Source organism: Melanostigma gelatinosum (genome assembly GCF_949748355.1).
Source record: "Melanostigma gelatinosum genome assembly, contig: SUPER_10_unloc_1, whole genome shotgun sequence".
In the NCBI taxonomy this organism is placed as follows: domain Eukaryota; kingdom Metazoa; phylum Chordata; class Actinopteri; order Perciformes; family Zoarcidae; genus Melanostigma; species Melanostigma gelatinosum.
In genome coordinates, this window is record NW_027635324.1 from 282,946 (window position 1) to 298,454 (window position 15,509).

At 48.3% G+C, this 15,509-nt stretch overlaps 1 protein-coding gene across 1 annotated transcript; it reads right to left on the bottom strand.

The window, feature by feature from the left end:
* Positions 1 to 8,981: 8,981 nt before the first annotated feature.
* On the bottom strand, positions 8,982 to 15,506 carry LOC306783938 (septin-7-like; the record flags this gene model as incomplete). The annotated part of the gene is made up of 2 exons (XM_079297330.1): positions 8,982 to 9,620; positions 15,429 to 15,506. Coding segments are annotated over 2 exons (717 nt in total), but the record flags the coding sequence as incomplete, so codon positions are not given.
* Positions 15,507 to 15,509: the final 3 nt, after the last annotated feature.

Genomic DNA, 15,509 nt, shown 5'->3' on the forward strand with positions numbered 1-15,509 from the left:
AACAGAGCTGTGAGTGGAGCTGGGTCTGGATAAAGGTGGAGGTCTGAACAGACATGAGTGCAGCTTCCTGCTGTCACAGTGTTTTAACACATTGATAAGGCAGGGTATGCTAAATGTAGCCTCTGCTCCAAGGAGATGAACTACAGCAACAAGGGCTCACATGTCCTCTCATCACACTGTTCACTGTTTCGGGCTTGTCACCTTTTTCACTCATGAGTTTGCAGGTATGCGATCTGAGACCAGCCTACCGTTAACGGAAGGCTGGACAACTAATTACAGTTAACTACAAATGGATAATTTACACATCGTGGGGCTTTTTTACAGTCACAAAATGATATTTAGATATTTTTTAGAATTTATATTTTATCATCATTATCTTTTCCCACAGAACGTGAATATTATGCTCAACAAAGTGACATATTTGACATATTGAGTCAAGGTTAACTTTAAAAAAAGTATTTCTTCACATGTAAGCAGATATTGTAATTCAAATAACCATGGGTATTGAAGTAGAATATTTAGCCTCGTACTTTCAGAAATAAGTAGATCACCTTACTATAATGAGCATGCAGGAAGTGACGAGTTGCTGACGCTGTGCTGCTGTTTTCCCTCCAAATTTGCCTGTCACCTGATCCAGCTCACTTGTGCATAGTGTCTGTTTCACCCTCTTTTTTCTAGTTTTAATTGATCTACTAATAGTACGATGTCAGCCAACACGTACTAGAAGTTTTTTAGAACTTTTTTATAACTAGAACTGTTTTTGCATTTGATCTGCTATGGCTTCACTCACCCCTCCATCCGACTGTGTCAGCTGCGCCCGCCTGGTGGATAAAATCACAGAGTTGGAGGGAAGAATATCCACGCTCTACAGGATCCAGTATGCTGAGAGCCTCATGGACACCATCATTTTCGGTCCATCACAGACTGACACAGCCAGCGACCGCGTGCATGAGTCCATCGCTTCCAGTCCTGCTGCCGCGGCACCTCCTCCGGTCGCAGCTCCTGAGGCCTCCTGGCTACGGCTCGGAGCTAAGCCCAAAGCCCTGGTCAGCTCTACTCCATCACATCACGAGCCCTGTTCCCTGGTCTGTGCTCGCGGCAGCCGGAGAGGGAGACGCTCATCTCCTACACCCCATGGCTTCGATGTCCAGCTGAAGAATGGATTTGACGCCCTTGCCCTGCACGAGTTCCCTCCTCTGACTACGGACTCCCAGCTTCCTACATCATCCCAGCTGCCGCCTCGGGGGACCCACAGCCCCGGGTCCACCGACATCCCTACGCCAGTCATTCCTGAGCCCTCCTCTCGCCCCAGGACACGCCGCTCCATACCGTGCTTTACACCAGCACCGCGGCGAGCTTCGGTCGCCCGTTCTCTCAGTCCTTGCTTGTCTGCTCCGCCACCACTGGTTGAATCCTCGCCTCCATCCACGCGTATTGCACGCGCAGTGTTGCCGCCTCGTCCCCTCTTCGCCCCGACGACGCTGATAGTCGGGGACTCAATCATCAGGAACACCCGTTTCTTCAACGCGGAGACACACTGCTTCCCCGGAGCAACGGCTCCAGACATCCTGCTGACACTGCCTGGCCTGATGCGCGCCCTCCCGTCTTCCATTCGGCGAATTATCGTTCATGTGGGAATCAACGATACAGCCCTCCACCAGTCCGAGTTGACCAAGATGGATTTTACAAATCTTTTAAGCTTTTTAAACAGCTGTGGACTGTCTGTTTTTATCAGTGGTCCAAGTCCAACACTCGGCCGTGGATCACAGCGGTTCAGCAGAGTCCTCAGCCTCCACACCTGGCTCCAGGCCGCCTGCAGGATCAACAACGTGAGCTTCATTGACAATTTTAATCTGTTTTGGGGCCGCTCTTCCGCTTTTAAGAAGGATGGTATTCATTTTAACAAGCTGGGTAGCCGCCTGCTAGCGGCTAATTTACAGTATGCTGTTCACTCCCATTCACATGATTGACTGTTTACACCTGGATCCCCTGTCCGCTGTCACTCTTCCTCTACGATAAATCATCAGCCGCATTCATCCCCTACAAGCAACACCAGCTCCCCCTGGCGGCATGGAGGATCTCCAGCCTCTAACGTAACTTCCACTCCACGACCCATGAACATTCCCGTGAGAATCACAGACTCGCGCTCACGCCCTAGTTATGGTCGGTTTCGAGGTGCTGCACGAGTGATCCGTCCTATTGCACATACCCCCAAAGCTTCCTGTGCTGATGACGACACAGTGTCTTCCCCCATCAAAATGTGTCTGATTAATGCACGCTCTATAACAAACAAGGCTCACATTTTAAATGACTTGTTCACAAGTCATAATTTGGCTTTTTTATTTCTGACCGAGACCTGGCAACAGAATATGGAATGCATCCATTTCAATGAACTCTGCCCTGTGGACTGTTCTTATGTTGGGACACCGCGTCTGACAGGCCGCGGTGGAGGCCTCGCCGTGGTCTGGAAGAATCAGTTTTCCTGCCACTTGGGGAGCACAGAATCCTATGCTACTTTTGAACTACAGCTGACTAAAGTGGGCCGGCAAAAGCCGTTTTACTGTTTTTTAATTTACCGACCTCCAGGTCCTGCAGGTCAGTTTTTATCAGAATTCACAGACTTTCTGACCTCTATTATCAAGCTAGACAAAGTGCTTCTGGTTGGTGATTTTAATCTGCATGTCAATGATACCACAGACTGTATAGCTACTGAGTTTCTCAATATTACTGAATCTTTTAATTTCACGCAACATGTTTCTGGCGCCACTCACAGGGGTGGTCACACCTTGGACCTTGTGTTTTCTCTGGGTCTTGATATTGATAATACCCGTTGTGAGGACCTATTGATCAGTGACCATAAATGTATTTTCTTTGATCTTTCTGTCAATGCTGACCCCTTGTGTCTGAAACAAACATTCCACTCACGCATTATTACTCAGAGTACAGCTGATCAGTTCTCGATGCACTTCTGCTGTGACTTTTACACAAATCTCAATGATGTTGAACACTTGATACAGTCCTTTAATGAACATTGCACCACTTTGCTGGATAAAGTGGCACCTCTTAAGGAAAGGACCAGGGCTGCCTATAACACTACTCCGTGGATGACAGAAGCTGTGTGCAGCGTGAGACAGAAGTGTCGCAGGGCAGAGCGACTCTGGAAAGCTACTGGGCTAGAAGTGCATCGTTTATATCTGAAAGACCTCAGAGTTTCTTTTAATACCACAGTAAAGGAAGCTAGAACTGCTTATTTTGCCAACCTAATCTCTTCTTCAAAGAAAAATCCCAAGATTCTGTTTGACACAATTAGAGGAATTGTTTCACCACCTGTCTCCACTGTACCATGCTATTCTGTTGACGATTGCAACAAATTCCTGATCTATTTTAATGATAAGGTAACAGGTATTAGGTCTGGCATTCGGCCTGGGATCTGTTCGGCTACTTGTAGCTCCTCGCAATCTCCTGCTGTTATGGGCTCTTTCCAGCCTATCAGCCTTCAAGACCTGATGGACTTAATTAACAATACAAAGCCATCAACTTGCCCTCTGGATATAATTCCATCCTCTCTATTTAAGAACGTTCTGTTAACTATTGGCCCTGCAGTAACATCTATTGTCAATTCCTCATTGTCTACAGGAATTGTCCCTTCCTATTTCAAACATGCCACTATCCAGCCCATATTAAAGAAACCTAACTTAGATCCAGCTTTGCCCATGAACTACAGGCCCATATCAAAACTGCCTTTCCTGTCCAAACTTTTAGAGAAAGTGGTGGCCAAACAACTTACTGCTGCACTGGAGAGGCACAACATGTATGACAAGTTCCAGTCTGGGTTTCGTAAGCAACACTCTACTGAAACCGCTCTCCTGAGGGTTTCAAATGACATTCTCATGTGTGCTGATGCAGGTGACTGCTCTGTGTTAGTTCTTCTGGATCTCAGTTCTGCATTTGACACTGTAGACCATGACATCCTGATTAAGAGGCTACGTGATTGGGTGGGCATAACTGGCATAGCGTTAGACTGGTTTACATCTTACCTCAGTGACAGAAGTTTCAATGTCTCTGTGGGTGCTTTTGTGTCTGTTACCTCTCCACTGTCTTGTGGTGTACCGCAGGGCTCGGTTCTGGGGCCTCTGTTATTTTCACTTTATCTGTTACCTTTGGGACCGATCATAAAAAGCTATAATGTGTCCTATCACTTATATGCAGACGACATCCAACTTCATCTGTCATTCAAACCCAGCGAGGCATTCACATTAACTAGGCTCCTGGACTGTGTCAATGCCATCAGAGACTGGACGGCAGAAAACTGCCTGCAACTCAACGACTCTAAGACGGAGGTCCTAGTTATTGCTCCAGAGGAGTTTGTCCCCATGATCAGGCAGATTATTAGTCCTCTCTCCTCTGCTTCCCATTGCAACCTGCGCAATCTTGGGATTTTCTTTGATCGCTCCATGTCATTTGACCCTCATGTTAAGCAGCTGTCCAGGTCATGTTTCTTCCATCTAAGAAATATCAGTAAACTGAGATCTGTATTATCAACGCCTGAATTAGAAATGATCATACATACATTTATCTCCTCTCGCATTGACTACTGCAACTCACTTTTTACATCACTCAGTGTATCTGCTCTTAACCGTCTGCAGGTCATCCAAAATGCTGCCGCCAGATTACTCACCAGGACAAACCGACGGTCTCACATCACCCCCGTACTCCGATCTCTCCACTGGCTTCCTGTAGCATCTCGGATACACTTCAAAATTCTCACCATCACTTACAGAGCACTTCACGGTCAGGCTCCGACTTATGTAGCTGATCTACTTCGCCCCTATTCACCCGCCCGCACTCTCAGGTCAAATGCTCTAGGTCTTCTGTCAGTCCCACGCACACGATTTAAGACCCGTGGTGACCGAGCCTTTGAGGCAGTGGCCCCGAGGCTCTGGAATGCTCTGCCTGCAACTCTACGCCTCGCCGATACTGTGGATACTTTTAAAAGCCAGCTAAAAACCCACCTGTTTAGGCTGGCGTTTGTGTAAAAGTAAACCCATGTCCTAGACCTGCTCTTAACATTTGTTTTACATTTTTATTTTATTTTTATTTTATTCTTTAACATTTTTTATTCACTCTGTGTATGTAATTTATTGACCGTAGGGTCACATTGTGTTTTTTATGCTTTTAAATGTCTGCTCTGTTAAGCACTTTGTGATAGTACTGTCTGTGAAAAGCGCTATATAAATAAAATTCATTCATTCATTCATTCATAATGCAGCCTATAAGACCAGAACAAATTACTTTTAATTTCAGTCAAAATGTAATAATAGCAGCTCAGGCAACAATTTTAATTCCACCAAATTCTACCACTGCAGCTTGAAATACAGAGTACTGTAACATGACTGAATGTGTCCCTTGTGCTTTCAGGAGGATGGAGCATGTTTTTCATCCACTGGTGGCAGCTCTGAATGCACAGGTGAGAGAGGGGAGAGACCATGAGATGGTTTTATGTTGAGGTTTGTAGAAAGTCTTTTGTAATCGTGGAGAATATTATACTGAATACTTCAGGGAGTCTATTGGTTTCAATCCCAAACTGATCATACTCTCAGGGTTTAAATCATATAACTATTTAAAAATAGTCTAGACGCAAATGAAACACATTTTGACCCATCAAAGATGATGTTGAAGTTATTAGTTCATCGTAAACCATATTAACATTTCTATCCTCTAATATATTTGCAGGCGCTGATGTGACAGATGGCTTTAACCCTGAACAGACCAACGAGGTAGGATATGTCATCTTCTTTGGGTTCTTAATTGACAGTTAACCTGCTCGACTGTGAATGTCGAACAGAAATCAAAACAATGCTAGAGTAATTCATTTCTTACAGACTACAGCTAGTTAATCACACATATTAGACTTCCATTATTACGACAGTGTTTCCCACAGGGAGAAATTAAATAGTTTGCACTGCAGCCACTTATTCATAATGTCTGATGAAATATAAGTTGTAGTATTTGTTGTTTGGTTGTGTATTATTTTATTGATGTAAAACAGTGTAGACTGGTAGGTAGGTAGGTGGGTAGACTGATAGGTAGGCAGACTGGTAGGTTGGGAGCCTGTCTAAACATTACAAAAAAATGATTTGTTTTTCAGGAAGAACACCAGCGGTCCAGTGACAATACCGATATTCTTGACCCCACTCCAGCTGATGTCGATGAGGACACAAGTGTTCCAGAGCTCATGAGAACCGACAGTGGAGTTGTAAGTTTATTTGCAAAACTTCACATTCTAACATGAAAAGGGCCATGACATCTGTCAGTTTACAGGAATCAGGGTAATATGTTCAGAGGCTGTGATGATTATTGAAAGCGGTAATGTGAAGTGCCACTACGAGACAAAGCACAACTCTTTTGAGCTAACGTCTCGCATCTCAAATAAAGGCACAGGAAAATAAACCTAAGAGCCCAGTATGATCAGAATCCTAACGCATGAATTCACTGACCAACAATGACGTTAACAGAGAGGAATAGAGCTGAAACAAGTGGATTAATAACCACAGATAAAGTCCTGCTCGCTAATTCATCTTATTAGAAGATGAGAATAATATGGATATCTTGGTTTTCTTGGGTGACATCACTTCACACCTGAATTTAATTAATTTAAAGCTGCAGGGTACTTCATTTCTTTGTTTTAAGATGCACATTTTTCAAAAGCTTTCGGTTATGTAATTTAATCTTAATCTCAATTTTAAATCTGACAATAAATATTGTTTATGTATTATTCAATTGATCTTTCTATATTTGATAATCAGTTGTTTTCTACATACAGACTTTAATACAACTGTTGGCTACTTCAATATACAGTATATGGAACTAAATCAGAGTGCAAGTTAGACATTATTATGATGTTCTGGAGATTTAATGAGGAAATTCTCTCTGAATGGACCTTGTTGAACTTTAATTGAATACCCCGGTCATAGATGTTTAAAACTACCCGAAACAACACAACAATCTACGTTAATATGCGTGCTGTTCCACGGCATTGTTAAATGCTTGTGATTTTACAATGAAGAATATCCAAGTCTAATCCTTTCTTTTTCTCTTTCTTTTTTTAAGCTCAACAGACACGAAAGAGAACCTCTATCAAGTTCTGAGTACAGTGATGAGGATGAGTATGTTCCTCAATATGATGAAGAAACAGAAAGTGACTGTTCAGAAGAAGAGGTCAAACAGCACACGGCAAAGAAGAGAAAGGTACAGAGAACTTCAACCAACTCTCAGGAAGGAGATGACCAACCACGCAAGAAAACACATAAGACACGTTTTACTTCCCTGGCTGAACCTGACACCGACAAATCCTCATCTAATGGTTGCGACGTGGCGGTCATGACCTTGAAGAAGAAAGACAATGGAGGCAGACTGTACAACAAAAAGTTTTACTGTGTGTTTTGCTCTAAGCCTTTCAACAAAATGGCACGCCATTTAGAATCAAAACACAAGGACAAACCTGAAGTGGCAAGAGCAATAACATTCCCAAAGGGTTCTAAAGAACGAAGAATACAGTTCAGTGTATTGAGAAATAGAGGGAACCGTTTCCATAATAATCAGGTTATTAAAGAAGGAAAGGGAATGGTGATACCCCATCAACAATCAAGTGGACCTGTAAACGCCAGTGACTACATGCACTGTATAAACTGTGACGCCTACCTGAAGAGGAGATCACTATGGAGGCACATGCAGAGATGTCATCTACACAAGAAAGTCAAAGGTTTAAAGCCAGGGAAAACTAGAGTGCAGGCCCTTTGTTCGAATGCTCAGCCAGTTCCAGACAGCGTGAATGCACGATTTTGGAAGCTGGTGCTTGACATGAATCAAGATGAGGTTACAGATGTTGTCCGGAAGGACAACATCTGTACTCTTGGTACAGATTGACTCTTGGTACAAGAAGGACTCTTGGTGGACAGTTGACCTTTAACCCTGTTGTTGTCCACTCCGTTGTAGGTGACCGCAGCCAGCTTCCTGCTGCGGTAGTTTTCGTAGTGGACGTTGTTCGTCACGTCCTTCAGGTCCTGCATGTGTGTTCTGATGAGCATATCTCTCAGGATGGTGAAGTCACAGTGGTCACTGTTTTCAACTTCTGCAACCCCCCAGGGGTATTGTCTCCCTCTGACTCTTTTGCTGTTCACCTCGATGATGGTGTTGCTTCCTACTACAGCCAGCGGCAACTTGTCCTTTATCTTCTTCACCAGCCGGTTCTCTTCTTCGTCATCGGTCTCTGGGAACTCGTAGATCTTGATTTTATGCTCTTGGATTTCTCGCATGACCTGTTTCTTGAACTGTTGGCATTCCTCTGGGGTGAGGGTGTCTGCTTTGGCGATCAGCGGGATGACATTAACGTTTCGGAGAAATCACTCCTTCTTCAGGCACATGGCTTAATTGTCGGTCACGCGAATTTCGTGACCGTTTCATTGTAACTTGTAAAACTGTGTCTAATTGCCGTCTCCCCCAGTGAGGTTGAGTTTAGGGCAACAGTACAGGGACTGGATAAAAAAATGGAGGCCGGGTCGGAGGGCGATAGCCACCTCACTGACAACATTCCACGCAGCGAGTACGGTAAAGGCACGGGCTAAGTTAGGTGAGGGTTTTTGCCTCCCGAACGTCATGACAACGTCCGAGAGAAGTGCACTGTCCATAAACCGACTCTGAGTTGCCAGCAAGGCAACCACCACCCCCCGGTGTCCTGGCCTTAACCAAATTTGTCCGTCCATTCTCCCACCGACGTAACCCCCGATGTTCCACAAGCACACCTGCGTACACACACGCTTAAAAATTTAGACTGTTTTGTCTTAAATAAAAATTAATAGCAGACTGTATGGTCTGACCCCTGCTCTCCGAGCAGACTGCATGGTCTGAGCCCTGCGCTCAGAGCAGACCGAGCTTGTCCTGCACTCCACGCAGACTAAATGGTCTTGGCCCTGCCCTCCAAACTAAGCCAATCGTGCCAGAGTCCTGGAGGCCTCCATTCTCTGCTGCTCCAGGCGCTGCTGGGCCTCCCAGTTCGCTCTCTCGTCCTCGAACACGCGTCTCTTCTCCTCCAGCTCTCTGTGCTGCGCCTCCAGGTTCTTCTTCATCTGCTCGTGACGCCGCTGAAGCTCTGCTTCAGAGTCTTTGAGCTTCTGCACTTTTTCCTTGACTTTCATCTCGAACACCTGCTCCATCTCCATCTCCATCTTCTTCATCTTAGTCACATGCTCTCGCCTTTCCTCCTCCATCTGGGCCAGAGGACTCTTGGTGGACAGTTGACCTTTAACCCTGTTGTTGTCCACTCCGTTGTAGGTGACCGCAGCCAGCTTCCTGCTGCGGTAGTTTTCGTAGTGGACGTTGTTCGTCACGTCCTTCAGGTCCTGCATGTGTGTTCTGATGAGCATATCTCTCAGGATGGTGAAGTCACAGTGGTCACTGTTTTCAACTTCTGCAACCCCCCAGGGGTATTGTCTCCCTCTGACTCTTTTGCTGTTCACCTCGATGATGGTGTTGCTTCCTACTACAGCCAGCGGCAACTTGTCCTTTATCTTCTTCACCAGCCGGTTCTCTTCTTCGTCATCGGCCTCTGGGAACTCGTAGATCTTGATTCTATTTCATCCTTACTGACCGCCAGAGGCAGTGCTTAACACTGAATGTATTCCGTCGCGCGCATGCGCAGGTCGAATATTTATATCAACAAAGTCACGTGTGACCTCGGATGACCACCGTCATCTATAAGTTCCGGTGTCATCCTGAGCTCAGTCCTTTTTTTCTTCTCGCGTCACAGGTTAGCTACCATGGTAGCTTAAACAAGGATGTGTCTACGATCAAGACATATTAGAGCTCGTCGCTGTAGCCTTGTGACTACCGGTCGGAGTTGCGGTTCTCTCGCCCTCCAAAGGCTGCGACGAGCTGTCCCTCTTCGGAGGGAACGGTGTGTTCGCCGTGCGGACATCAAGCCCCGGACTGGTGGACGCTCCTATCATCGGTCGTCACCAGTCTGATAAGGGCAGCTAAGTCGTGATGACAGCAATCGGTAAGATCGATTAACATTGTTTTCTATAACAGTTGTTTGTTCCACGGTTGGCAGAGCGCTTCCGCTCTAGTAATCGAGTGGCGCGCTAACGAGAGCGTAGAATTACGCTGTCGGCCCGCCCTTCACAGTGTTACGGCTATCACAGTTAGCAGAGTGTTCCTGCTCAGGCAAACGTTGTGAGACACTAGTCCGCATTGGCGTTGTGTACATGGAGATTTAATCTTTACATCTGACGTAATTCGCAGTTAGCAGTGTCTTCACTCAGGCTAACTTGGATGCTAGCTGGGACTGCGTCCATCAACTTTGTAAACCTTACGGCTGTCACAGTTAACAGAGCGTCCTCGCTCAGGTTAACTCAGTGGAAAACTAGCTAAACAAAGCTGATACTGGGGCTGTAGCCATCAACTTTGTATCCTTACAGCTGTCACAGTTAACAGAGCGTCCTCGCTCAGGTTAACTCAGTGGGAAACTAGCTAAACAAAAGCTGATACTGGGACTGCGTCCATCAACTTTGTATCCTTACGGCTGTCACAGTTAACAGAGCTGTCACAGTTAACAGAGCGTCCTCGCTCAGGTTAACTCAGTGGGAAACTAGCTAAACAGAGCTGATACTGGGGCTGTAGCCATCAACTTTGTATCCTTACAGCTGTCACAGTTAACAGAGCGTCCCCGCTCAGGTTACCTCAGTGGAAAACTAGCTAAACAAAGCTGATACTGGGGCTGTAGCCATCAACTTTGTATCCTTACAGCTGTCACAGTTAACAGAGCGTCCTCGCTCAGGTTAACTCAGTGGGAAACTAGCTAAACAAAAGCTGATGCTGGGACTGCGTCCATCAACTTTGTATTGGCCATCAACTTTGTAGCATTACAACGATCACAGTTAGCGGAATGTGCTCGCTCAGGCTAACTCGGTGAATGCTAGTTAGACTAAATCAACGTCGAGGTTGTGCCCATTGATGGTTTTTACGCATTACGGCTGTCGAGTTCGCTCCGGCTAACTAGACTAAGCTAATACTCGGTGGGTCCATTGATTGTTGTAAACATTATGGACATATCGGTAGCGGATATCAGTTAGCAGAGTGCCCTCGCTCAGGCTAACTGGTAGCACACCAAGAGTTACAGCACCTGTCCAAGTGGAGAGTGTCCTCGCACTGTAAGGACTGTGGTTTTTTTTGTCCGTTTTCACAGTAGCAGAGTGCTCTCGCTCAAGCTAACTGGTGGGGCACCAATATCTGCAGCAACTATCCGAGTGAAGAGTGTCCTCGCTCCCCTCTCACTATGAGGACTGTTTTCCTGACCTGTTCCACAGTGGCAGAGTGCTCTCGCTCAAGCTAACTGGTGGGACACCAATATATGCAGCAGCTGTCTTAGTGAAGAGTGTCCTCGCTCCCCTCTCACTGTAAGGACTGTGTTCTTTTTGTCAGTTTTTCACAGTAGCAGAGTGCTCTCGCTCAAGCTAACTGGTGGGACACCAATATCTGCAGCAACTAGCTTAGTGAAGAGTGTCCTCGCTGCCCTCTCACTATAAGGACTTGCCTGGCCTGTTTCCACAGTGGCAGAGTGCTCTCGCTCAAGCTAACTGGTGGGACACCAATATCTGCAGCAATTAGTTTAGTGAAGAGTGTCCTCGCCCCTCTCACTATAAGGACTTTGCCTGACCTGTTTCCACAGTGGCAGAGTGCTCTCGCTCAAGCTAACTGGTGGGACACCAATATCGGCAGCAACTATCTTAGTGAAGAGTGGCCTCGCTCCCCTCTCACTGTACGGACTGTGTTCTGTTTTGTCCGTTTTTTACGGTAACAGAGTGCTCTCGCTCAAGCTAACTGGGGGGACACTAATATCTGCAGCAACTATCTTAGTGAAGAGAGTGGGCTTAGAGAGTGCCCTCGCCCCTCTCACTATAAGGACTTTGCCTGACCTGTTTCCACAGTTGCAGAGTGCTCTCGCTCAGGCTAACTGGTGGGTCACCAATATCCGCAGCGGCTGGCTAAGGGAGGAGTGTCCGAAGGATCACTCGCCACTGACTGCCCCCTGCCTGTTCTCTTAACATTCAGCAGAGCGCTCCCGCTCGGACTGATTTGGAATTCCGCATAAACTAGTGGGACAAGGGTTCCACCAGAATCGCGGCCATGTTAAACTCTCCCGGCTGTAGGACCTGTATAGCTCCTCTTCAGCCGGAGGACGGCCCTGACCTCTTGCCCTGGCAGGGAGAACCCAGGCAGGACCTGCGGCATCACGCCTTGAGCAGTAAGGTCTGCTAGGCTGGCCGAAGTGGAACACCTGATGCGGGAGGGCTACCTCCCCCTGTCAGGGAAGCTGAATCCAGACCAACCTACCCTGGTCATTTGTATGGCGCTTGCACGCCGGGCATACACAGCAGCTGGAACATCCACCTGTGAGTGCCTTCTTCAGGCACCTTCCCGCCCTCACCACCTTTTCTTCCTCCCTCCGAGGAATATCTGAGGGAGTTGCGTGCATGGTGGAGACACCAGGGCTCTCTCCCACCTTACATCAGACCATGCAGGAGGTGGCAAATCTGGCCTTGCACGTATGCCAGCCAGTTAGACGACTATGGCGTCCATCAGTTTCCCCTGAGGAGACTCTGAGGCCCGATGCCAGGTGCCCTCGACCCAATGTCGGGTCAAAGATGACCTGCTATCCAGGGCTTAGGACACAGCAGCACTGTGCACCGTATCGACAACTCCCTCTCCCACCTCATGCTTTCCCTCGCAGATTCTCTGCAGCGGGCTACTTCGACGCTTCTGCTCAGTGATGCTTCATTGCAGGCGTTTGCGCTCATATCGAGGGAACGTGGATGTATGATGTCCACCCTGGTTCAGACTCGCCGCCAGGTTTGGCTGGCGCAGTCACCCCTATCTGAGACATGTAGGAGGACCCTCCATACTGTCCCAGTGGAGCCTGGTGAGCTGTTCGAGTCAGCTGCTGTACAGGCGCTTCAGCGGACTGTTAGAGCTAGCCAGACCTGGCAGCAGTTCTCTGGTCTTTGCAGGGACATGCCTGCACCCCCAGACCTAGGGGTCCCATTTTTGGCCCACAAGGCCGTTTCTCAGCCTCCAGCTTACCCTAGTAGCGCAACAGGCCTCGGCGTCCTGCTGAGAGGCCGGACCGCTACCTATACAACCCTACTTACGTCCCCGTCCCCCCCGGCAGGGGTGCCAGGAGATGTCTCCAGGCCGGCTGTCAGGGTTCTTTCTCCCATCAGCGGATTTCCAAGGGAGAGTGCTTCACGTCTATCGACGCCTGTTCCCATGGTGCGTCACCACAACTTTCAGTCCTGGGTGCTTCCATTCGGACTCTCCCATCTCCCCATGGGTGTCCACAGTGTGTTACTGCTGTCCTTTCCCCCTGCAATCGCAGGGCGTGAACATACTGCCGTACTTAGACGACTGGCTGACCTAGGTGCCGTCCCGGCTTCAGGCGCCACAGGACACTGCTCGCCTTCTCTCACGTGGCCCGGTAGGCCTCAAGGTGAACATGGAGAGGAGGGGCTCGGTTCCATTCCACCAGGAGATTGTCACAACAGGTACCTGCCTCTCAAGGCGGGTGCAGGGTGACAGAACGGGACAGCCTGGGGGCAGTTGTCTGCTGAAAGACCGCAGGTCCAGGTTCTAGAGCTAGCGCTCGAGCACTTCCTTCCATGTTGAAGGGAAAGCATGTGCTTGTCCGGTGGACAGCACCTCTGCTGTGATTTCCCATGAACTATCGATGGGGCACCAGATCTGCAGAAGTTGCTACGGGGATCACCGTGGCCTTCTGACTTGGGAGGCCCCTCGCCTGACCAGCCTGTGGGCAATGTACCCACCAGGGGAATGGAACAAGGTTGTGGTTTTCCTGTTCTGTTACAAGCCTCCACCAGGAGAGTGGCGGCTGCATCCAGACGTGTCGACCCACTGCCCCCACTGGGTCTCCCTGACGGAGGGTCAAGATGCCCTGGCTCACACGTGGCCAGAGGATCTTCTTTATGCCTTTCCACCAGTCCCTCTGCTTTTGCTATAAGCTTGTCAGAGTTCTTCCCCGACAGGAGGGATCTCCTGTCGCAACTAGAGGGTCGGATTTGGCATTCCAATCCCTGCCGCCTTCAATTAGGGGTCACGGGGGGGCCCGACCGGATGCTGAGTGGCTGCATAGAACCAGTCTGACGGACTATTCTGAATGCCAGTGCGCGGTCTACCTGCCTGCAGTACAAGAAACAGGTGGAAGCTGTTCTCCGACTAGTGTGCGGCTCGGAACAAGGTCCCAGTACAGCGCCCCGTGCCTGCTGTACTGAGTTTCTACAGTCTCTCCTGGATAAGGGCCGGTCTCCCCTGCATGGGACCTACCCTTGGTACTGGACAGCTTATGCTTGTCCTTTTGAACCCCTGGCACAGGCGGAGCCTAGATGGCTATCAGCAAGACGGTTTTCTCCTTGCTGTCAATTCAGCTCAATGTGGGGGCGAGCTGCATGCCCTATCAGTGGAAGAATCATGTCTGAGGTGGAACTCAGATGGCTTGGGTGTCACTTTCTGGCCTAAGGCAGTGTTTCTCCCAAGGGGGTGGATACGTTCACATATAAACCGGCCTATCCAGCTGGCAAAGTTGACCCCCCCCTCCCCCATCGGGAGAGGAGAGGTCAAGGCTGCTGTGCCCAGTGTGGGCCCTCAGAGCTTATATGGAAGCCACCGCCTGCATAGTCAGTTATGGTGAGCCTAAGAAGGGCTGTGCTCCTTTTTTAAGAAAAAAAGGAAAAACAGCACCTGTCCCACTGGATAGTGGAGGCCATTGCCGATACATACAAGGCGAGCGGCTGCGCTCGGCCATCCGGGGTGAAGGGTCACTACCAAGAGTGTCTCCACACCGAGGGCAAGCCTGAGTGGTGTGCCTGTGGGGGATACATGTGCGGTGGCCTCATGGGCATCACCGAGCACATTCACCAAACACTACAGAGTTAACGTTGCCGACCCTCACCCACTGGGGAGGGTTCTTGGCCAATTTTCTCTGCCGGAGCTATAAGGGGTAGTTACTGTGCTTCCTCGTGACTCTTTTGGTATAAGTCATCCAGTGTTAAGCACTGCCTCTGGCGGTCAGTAAGGATGAAATAGAACGAAAGTTACGAACGTAACTACGGTTCTATGAATCCTGGATGACCGCCAGAGTTCTTGGTCACTCGGAATCCCGTGAACTCGCGAGAAGATTCCATAGGACTGAGCTCAGGATGACACCGGAACTTATAGATGACGGTGGTCATCCGAGGTCACACGTGACTTTGTTGATATAAATATTCGACCTGCGCATGCGCGCGACGGAATACATTCAGTGTTAAGCACTGCCTCTGGCGGTCATCCAGGATTCATAGAACCGTAGTTACGTTCGTAACTTTCGTTTTATGCTCTTGGATTTCTCGCATGACCTGTTTCTTGAACTGTTGGCATTCCTCTGGGGTGAGGGTGTCTGCTTT